We start from the raw sequence: 9,412 nt of genomic DNA on the forward strand, positions 1-9,412 counted from the left end.
AATGATTGACCGGAAAGGGGTGTTTCTGGGCGGCAACTCAGCGTTTTCCCGGCGTTGGCTAAAAAACGCAGGCGTGTCAGGGAAAAACGCGAGAGTGTCTGGAGAAAAGGGGGAGTGGCTGGCCGAACGCAGGGCGTGTTTGTGACGTCAAACCAGGAACGAAACGGGCTGAGCTGATCGCAGTGTAGCAGTAAGTCTCGAGCTACTCAGAAACTGCTAAGAATTATTTATTCGCAATTCTGCTAATCTTTTGTTCGCAATTCTGCTATGCTAAGATACACTCCCAGAGGGCGGCGGCCTAGCGTGTGCAATGCTGCTAGATTCAGCTAGCGAGCGAACAACTCGGAATGACCCCCCAAGTACAGTAAATTTGCACCTAGATAAGCTATGTTGCACTGGAAGGGGAGAAAATACATTTACTTTTTTTCATGCAGGGTAAATACTGTCTGCTTTTGCATGTAGCGCACAGATGCTAGACACCTTTATTTTTACATTGACATTTAGATTTCAGTTTGGACACCGCCACCCAATCTAACTCTCTGCAGCGCAGCATGGTTTTGCCAAGGTGCACAGGGGCTGATTTAACATCAGTTGTAAATGTGCTGAAATCGCTATTTGGCGATTTCAGCACTTCTGTGCATGTGCGCACGCCTCTGTGTGCATGCGTGAGGTCTTAAATTGTGATCGCGTCCCAACGCAGTCTATGTCCCAGCGGGGGCAGTGACGGGATGTCGGCACCACATTTTTGGGGGTTTAACGCACCATTGGGGGAGTGCGGTCCGGACAACGGAGGTGTATCCTGACCATTTGCGGGGCAGTCCATGGCAGCTGTGTGACGACACACCGAAACATGGCGGCTCGGCGACTGCCTTCGCAGCTAGGCTGAGGTGGCAGTGGGCAACCCTTATCGTGTAAGCAATTCTCTGCATAGTGAAGTGTTTGCGTTTTAGTGGGGGGGGGAGGACCTGGCTTGTGGGGCAGACTTGCCGTATGCTGGGAGTCCCCCCCCCCCACCCCCCGCATGCTAGTGGAGTGAGTTGTATCTGAATTAGGCCCACAGTTACTTACTCTTAGTGATGCCAACTCAGAATTAGGCTCTGTGGTTCTCTGGTTCCTAGGCTTTGTTCATACCTGAGCTAAGTAAATCTAATAATCTCATGTAATAGCTCTGTAAACCATGTGCATTCAGTAGACATGTATTATTATTATTATTTTTTTATCTACAGGTTCAGACGTTCAATTTAAAATGTACAGTACAGATGGTCTTCTCAACATAAACATTATCCGTCCAATGCCAAACACGCTGGATTTCTTCTTTTGTACCACAGATGAAAAGCCCCACATCTGTTGCAATATATCTTCACCCTCCTTTGTGTCTGGTTGTGTCTCCATCATGCTACCATCAGTACACCATCATATATCAAACAAAGGTGTTTATCTCTAAATGCCTTCTACTATCAGATTTCCCGTATGCTGACATGTTTCTCTGTTGTCACTTTGTGTCATGAGGTGTGACTCTTTTCTGATTTCTGTAAATAGCGTTTGAATATTGACAGATCATTTTTGGTGAACAATGAGACAAATGTGTGTCAGTACTTGTGCACTTTCATTTGGTGATTTGTCAGCCGTATCAACAGAATTCAACCATGGATGAAGATCGGTGGCTTGCAGGTGGGAGATACAAACAGTACCGAAGAAAAAAGTCTTGGAGTTTGTTTTGACTCGTATTAGGAACGTCTCTTGTGCTCTACGTTTAACTTCTCTGTCACCCCTCATAATGCCGTGCCTATCACATTACCAGCCATGCTTACAGATACAATGTAGCTTAAAGATAAAACGGTCACATTCAATAATAATATTTTTACATACGATATCCTGTGTTTTGAGTCTTTTTCTGCTAGCATAATGTACCATTTGTAACATACAGTAATAGTAAAAGCATAAAAGCACAATTAAAGTGGATTAACTGTTTTGTGGCATACATTTGCTCATGAGTAAATAATCCATGGGTCTCCTTCACTATAGCATGGAATAATTATTTATATTTATTGAGGTTATATTTTATTATAATCTGCTTATGAAATTTTAATTACAACTGTGGGCTAAATGAGGAGACACTGATTTACTGTGATAAGCCAAACTCACATTCATTTGTATCCTGAAGCTCGGTACACCCTATGCAATAATCAGGCCGAGTAATAATGTCAGATATGATTGCTCAGAATGTCCAATGGTATACGTCTGCCGGTGTCAGTGGAACTAGTCTTTGACATCGACATACCTGCCATCTTGAACCAACCCCCATCACCACACAGGACGCCTATCAGAACTGCATGGATCTCCATGCAGTCCCATTCTGCATCCCCTGGAGACACAAGCGAAGAGCTTCTTGGACTCATGTGCATAAGTAAAACACTGCGCGCTCTCATCAGATATTTAACTTGCATCCGCCTCTGAATCAGGCCAGTGTGCACACAGCACCCAGGACCGATTATTGGGCCTAATTCAGACCTGATCGCAGCAGCAAAATTATTTTCTAATGGTTAAAACCATGTGCACTGCAGGTGAGGCAAATATAACATGTGCAGAGAGAGTTAGATGTGGGTGGGGTGTGTTCAAACTGAAATCTACATTGCAGTGTAAAAATAAAGCAGACAGTATTTACCCTGCACAGAAATAATATAACCCACTCAAATCTAACTCTCTCTAAACGTGTAATATATGCGTCCCGCCCCCTGCAGTGCACATGGTTTTGCCCATAAGAGAACAATTTTGCTGATGTGATCAGATCTGAATTAGGCCTATTGTTTAAAGACAGTTCCGACCTGCTGCAAACCATTCATCCAAAATGGTGAGCGGAGATCGCACAGATTTTGTATGATCGACTCAACATTTCTGCCCTACAGTTCATTTAAATCTCTAGGACATATAGAGGGGGGATCCAATAGGAGGGAATCCAACTGGGGGATCTTTAGGACATAAAGGGTGGAATACAATTAGCCGCGGGGTTTGCTGCTCATGGAAACGCTCCAGATTTAACACCAGCACGGTAAACACAGGAGTAATGTATGCTAAACTATACATTCCGCTTAAAATGTGGACTATGGGAGGTTATTCCGAGTTGATCGCTTGCTAGCTATTTTTTTATGTACTACGATCAGGTTGTCGCCGCCTATAGGGGAGTGTATTTTTGCTTTTCAAGTGTGCGATCGCCTGTGCAGCCGAGAACTACAAAAAAGTTTTGTGCGGTTTCTGAGTAGCTCAGAACTTACTCAGCCGCTGCGATCACTTCAGCCTATTCTTGTCTGGAATTGACGTCTGACACCCGCTCTGCAAACACTTGGACACGCCTGCGTTTTTCCAACCACTCCCAGAAAATGGTCAGTTGACACCCACAAATGCGCTCTTCCTGTCAATCTCCTTGCGATCAGCTGTGCGAATGGATTCTTCGGTAAATCCATTGCTCAGTAACAATCCGCTTTGTACCCAAATGACGCGCATGCGCATTGCAGTGCATACGTATGTGCAGTAGTGACCTGATCGCAGTGCAGCGAAAATACTAGCGTGCGATCAGGTCGGAATGACCCCCCTATATATGTTCCCCAGTGCGTTAAACCCCCAGAAGGTGCCCTTTCTCACTGTTTTTTCCTTGCAGCTCCTGAGGCTGCAAGTAAAAGTTATCCCTCAGTGCTTAAAACACAGGGTACAGTAAACCCCAATAATTCAAGGAAGTAAATACACAGAGTTTGTGTCACATATGTACCTCTCTCCTGTCCTGATTTCAGTGAAGCAGGCCTGATTTGAGGGGTATGTCCCACCATCCTAGTTCTGATCAGTCGAGCGGTTGGGCAGAATGGCCCTCATTCCGAGTTGATCGCTCGCTAGCTGCTTTTAGCAGCAGTGCAAACGCTAAGCCGCTGCCCTCTGGGAGTGTATTTTAGCTTAGCAGAAGTGCGACCGAAAGGTTTGCAGAACTGCTCGAAAAAATTTTCATGCCGTTTCTGAGCAACTCAAAACCTACTCCTTCCTTGCGATCACTGCAGACAGTTTAGTTCCTGCTTTGATGTCACAAACACGCCCTGCGTTCGGCCAGCCACTCCCCCGTTTCCCCAGGCACTCTTGCATTTTTACCTAACACGCCTGCGTTTTTTTGCACACTCCGGGAAAACGCACAGTTACCACCCAGAAACACCCACTTCCTGTCAATTACTCAACGATCAGCAGAGCGACTGAAAAGCGTCACTCGACCTTATGTAAAACAGCATAGTTTTGTGTGAAAGTACTTTGCGCGTGCGTACTGCGGCCCATACGCATACGCAGAAATGACGATTTTTAGCCTGATCTCTACGCTGCGAACAACGGCAGCTAGCGATCAACTCGGAATGACCCCCAATATCCCATTTGCTAGTGCAGGAGGCAGTGAAAGTGTGATTGTAGGGGCTAAGGAGCAGAATGCACTTCCCGGGTAGCATGACAACCTCCCCTCTGTGATGTGTCCACACACACTCCCTGTACCAATGCTCACACTTACAAAGTTGAGAAGTATGTAAACGCTGATGTACTCTATGGGTGAAATTCAATTGTTTGAAAAGTCGGTTGGGTGTCTGTTTTTTCCTGTCTATTAGATAGGAAAAAACAGACACCCAACTGACTTTTCAAACAATTGAATACCGCCCTATGAATGAAGCCATTGCAATGTAGGTGAAAGGTTTCCGAGGGCAGGTAATCAGAAATGCTGAAAGTGATGGTGTGTCACTAGTCTTAGGGGTACATTTACTAAGCAGTGATAAGAGCGGTGAAGTGAGTCAGTGGAGATAATTCCCCATCAACCAATCAGCACTGAAGTAACATCTATAATTTGCATACTATAAAATGATACAGAGCTGCTGATTGGTTGATGGGGAAATATCTCCACTGGCTCACTTCTCTGCTCTTATCACTGCTTCGTAAATGTACCCCTTAATCATATATATTCTTTGTAAAGATGCCAAGCGGCTGCTACAAGTACATACAGCACTTGGCTGGTTATGGCCATTGATTAAAATAGGTTGTCTTTTCAGCTGTGATCTTTGTGTATCAGTGTTTTACATGTATCAAAAACTAAAATGATTCCAGGTAATGTAGCAATTGACAAAAATGCTTATGTAATTTAATTTTAGTTTTACAATCTCATCAATTAATAATCACTTTGTATTTGTTACTACCAAACACAAATCAAATCTATCCATGAATTTTTCCATGTCGACCTAGTACATGTCGACCTAATGACCATGTCGACCTACTGACCATGTCAACCTAATGCATGTCAACCAATAGTGGTCGACCTAATGACTGTCAACCTAAGTCTTGTTGAGATGGTCATTAGGACGACATGTACTAGTTCGACACGGAAAAAGGTCGACATGAGTTTTTCCCAATTGTTTTTCCATTTTTTGAACTTTTTCATATTTTACGATCCACGTGGACTACGATTGGGAATAGTAACCTGTGCCGAGCGCAGCGGTAGTGTAGCGAGGCATCTTGCCCGAAGCATGAAGAGCCATTTGAGGGTACACGGTGCACTAATTGGGGTTCCCCATCACTTTACGAAGAAAACGACACCAAAAAAAGTATGAAAACTCATGTCGACCTTTTTCCATGGCGACCTAGTGACCATGTCGACCTAATGTGTGTTGAGCAAAAGTGGTCGACCTAATGACTGTCGACCTAAGTCTTGTCGACATAGTCACTAGATCGACATGGTCATTAGGACAACATTTATTAGGTCGACATGGAAAAGAGTCTGTATGCAGATAGAGAAACTCAGCTCCCTTAAGCTTGATATAAGGGATTCAAGAGCGGGGAGTTGCTTTGCATGCCATGTCAAAAACAGGGAAGTGGGCGTGACGCACAAGCAGTAAGGCCTATCAGAGATCAGTCGGACTCTGTGTGTGTGTGTGTGTGTGTGTGTGTGTGTGTGTGTGGTAGGTGGGGGGTTGCACAGAGTATTAGCTGTAAAAGCAGTAAGCCACTACCCAGCAATGTTGTTGTTTTCAGGTTACACAGCGCATTTAGCAATTTTTCAAACAATTTGAAAGACAAAAGATATCTTTGGAATTGACACCTTTTTTACATATTTTAATATTGGGGAGGCATTTCTGGGTGTGTGGGCAGGGCTGTAGAAGGGGGAACCAATGAAGTTTTTTTCACCCACTGCCCCACCAATTTCCACTGTGCCACCAACTTCATAAAAAATTAATTATAATTGCTTCAATAATATGGCTCTCCCATTGACACCACGTCACTGCGCCGGGTGCCTCTACAAATAATAATCACATAAAGTCCAAAGATGCGGCACTCCTAGCGGCTTGAATAAAGGACAACAGCAGGGCATGCATGTAGACAACGTTTCAATGCCTTTATTGCTGCAAAAAAGACCTGAATGCAATGCCGCAAAAAGGCATTGAAACGTTGCCTACATGCATGCCCTGCTGTTGCCCTTTATTCAAGCCACTAGCAGTGCCGCACCTTTGGACTTTATATAAAAAAATAAATATATATGTATATATATATATATATATATATATATATATATATATATCATCACATATCCATCCCACAACTCCAGGGTTATGGTAAGGACAGAACCAGCACACTGTCGATTTTGAAGCAGTGGTGGCCTGCAACAGGGCCGGATTGAAGGAGGGGCGACAGGGGCGGCCATCCCGAGGCCCCCACACACTATCATGGCATATCAGACTATAGTCTGTTAGGGTGAGTGCCGATTCATCTGTTCTATAAATATACAGGGCCGGCTCTACCATTAGGCAGATTTAGGCAGCTGCCTAAGGCGCTGGGATCTGGGCGAGTGCCACTGAGTCTGCCTATCACAAAATTAAGGATGTCTCTGAAAGAAACATCCTTATTGTACTTAATGCAAGTGGTGGATGTGGAACTTATAAGTCAAACTTTCATCTGAAGGGCTGAGAAGTGGTTATTGATGGGGGAAGTAGGCTGAAGTTTTGCCTAGGGTGCCGAGAAACCTTGCCCCAACCCTATATATATATATCCTTTCTTATGGGCGGCACTCAGAGACTTGTATCAAACGAATTAAGTGAAAAAAAGACCCCACCGGGCCGTTTTATTGGTGACGTTTCGGGGTTTAATCCCTTTCCTCAGAAAACGTCACCAATAAAACGGCCCGGTGGGGTCTTTTTTTCACTTAATTCGTTTGATACAAGTCTCTGAGTGCCGCCCATAAGAAAGGAGATATCTACAGATGCTGATCTGAGGGGAGGGCACCGGAGCAAGATATACGTAAGACCGGAGTGCCAGGGACCCTGTATGCATTGCTATATATATATATATATATATATATATATATATATCACTGCTCAAAATAATAAAGGGAACACTTAAACAACACAATGTAACTCCAAGTCAATCACACTTCTGTAAAATCAAACTGTCCACATAGGAAGCAACACTGATTGACAATCAATTTCACATGCTGTTGTGCAAATGGAATAGACAACAGGTGGAAATTATAGGCAATTAGCAAGACACCCCCAATAAAGGGGTTGTTCTGCAGGTGGTGACCACAGACCACTTCTCAGCTCCTATGCTTTCTGGCTGATGTTTTGGTCACTTTTCAAAGCTAGCGGTGCTTTTACTCTAGTGGTAGCATGAGACGGAGTCTGCAACCCACACAAGTGGCTCAGGTAGTGCAGCTCATCCAGGATGGCACATCAATGCGGGCTTTGGCAAGAAGGTTTGCTGTGTCTGTCAGCGTAGTGTCCAGAGCACGGAGGCGCTACCAGGAGACAGGCCAGTACATCAGGAGACGTAGAGGAGGCCGTAGGAGGGCAACAACCCAGCAGCAGGACCGCTACCTCCGCCTTTGTGCAAGGAGGAACAGGAGGAGCACTGCCAGAGCCCTGCAAAATGACCTCCAGCAAGCCACAAATGTGCATGTGTCTACTCAAACGATCAGAAACAGACTCCATGAGGGTGGTATGAGGGCCCGACGTCCACAGGTGGGGGTTGTGCTTACAGCCCTACACCATGCACAACGTTTGGCATTTGCCAGAGAACACCAAGATTGGCTAGTTCGCCACTGGCACCGTGTGCTCTTCACAGATGAAAGCAGGTTCTCACTGAGCACATGTGACAGACGTGACAAAGTCTGGAGACGCCAAGGAGAATGTTCTGCTGCCTGCAACATCCTCCAGCATGACCGGTTTGGCAGTGGGTCAGTAATGGTGTGGGGTGGCATTTCTTTGGGGGGCCACACAGCCCTCCATGTGCTCGCCAGAGGTAGCCTGACTGCCATTAGGTACTGAGATATGATCCTCAGACCTCTTGTGAGACCATATGCTGGTGCAGTTGGCCCTGGGTTCCTCCTAATGCAAGATAATGCTAGACCTCATGTGGCTGGAGTGTGTCAGCAGTTCCTGCAAGCCGAAGCCATTGATGCTATGGACTGGCCCGCCTGTTTCCCAGACATGAATCCAATTGAGCATATCTGGGACATCCTGTCTCGCTCCATCCACCAATGCCACGTTGCACCACAGACTGTCCAGGAGTTGGCGGATGCTTTAGTCCAGGTCTGGGAGGAGATTCCTCAGGAGACCATCCGCCACCTCATCAGGAGCATGCCCAGGCATTGTAGGGAGGTCATACAGGCACGTGGAGGCCACACACACTACTGAGCCTCATTTTGACTTGTTTTAAGGACATTACATTAAAGTTGGATCAGCCTGTAGTGTGTTTTTCCATTTTAATTTTGAGTGTGACTCCAAATCCAGACCTCCATGGGTTAATAAATTTGATTTCCATTGATAATTTTTGTGTGATTTTGTTGTCAGCACATTCAACTATGTAAAGAACAAAGGATTTAATAAGAATATTTCATTCATTCAGATCTAGGATGTGTTATTTTAGTGTTCCCTTTATTTTTTTGAGCAGTGTATATATATATATATATATATATATATAATCTAAATATTATATATATATATATATATATATAATACATTTTTATTACGTTGATGGCACAGTGGAAATACTGTATAATTGGTGGGGCAGCAGGTGAAAAAAACTTCATTGGTGGGGCAGTGGACGGAGACGCTGAGCGGTCATCACGTCAGTGGCTCAGCTATAATGAAGCCGCTGGCGGGGAGGGAGCCACTGCAGGGGAGTTCAGCAATGTCACATTGTGTACATCACTCATCGCGGCTCTGTACACACATGCCGTGATGAGCGATGTCACAAGTGACATTGCTCACATTGAGCATGCAGCACGGCCAACCGCCGACCTCCAATTAACAAGCGTGTTGATTGGTAGGGCCATACACACTAGACAATGTGAACGATATATTGTTCACAATCGTCATTATCGTTGATATCTGCAGCAAATATCTTCTAGTGTGTA

General features: G+C 44.9%; 1 protein-coding gene across 1 annotated transcript in view; it reads left to right on the forward strand.

The window, feature by feature from the left end:
• TAC3 (tachykinin precursor 3) overlaps positions 1-1,871 on the forward strand; it is a 71,355-nt gene extending 69,484 nt beyond the window's left edge. The window contains exon 7 of the mRNA XM_063957092.1: positions 1,227-1,871. Coding sequence (XP_063813162.1) covers positions 1,227-1,245 — 19 coding nt within the window. The 3' untranslated portion in view covers positions 1,246-1,871. The remainder of the gene's footprint in view (positions 1-1,226) is intronic.
• The last annotated feature ends 7,541 nt before the right edge of the window (positions 1,872-9,412 follow it).

Source organism: Pseudophryne corroboree, chromosome 2, assembly GCF_028390025.1.
Source record: "Pseudophryne corroboree isolate aPseCor3 chromosome 2, aPseCor3.hap2, whole genome shotgun sequence".
Taxonomy (NCBI): Eukaryota; Metazoa; Chordata; class Amphibia; order Anura; family Myobatrachidae; genus Pseudophryne; species Pseudophryne corroboree.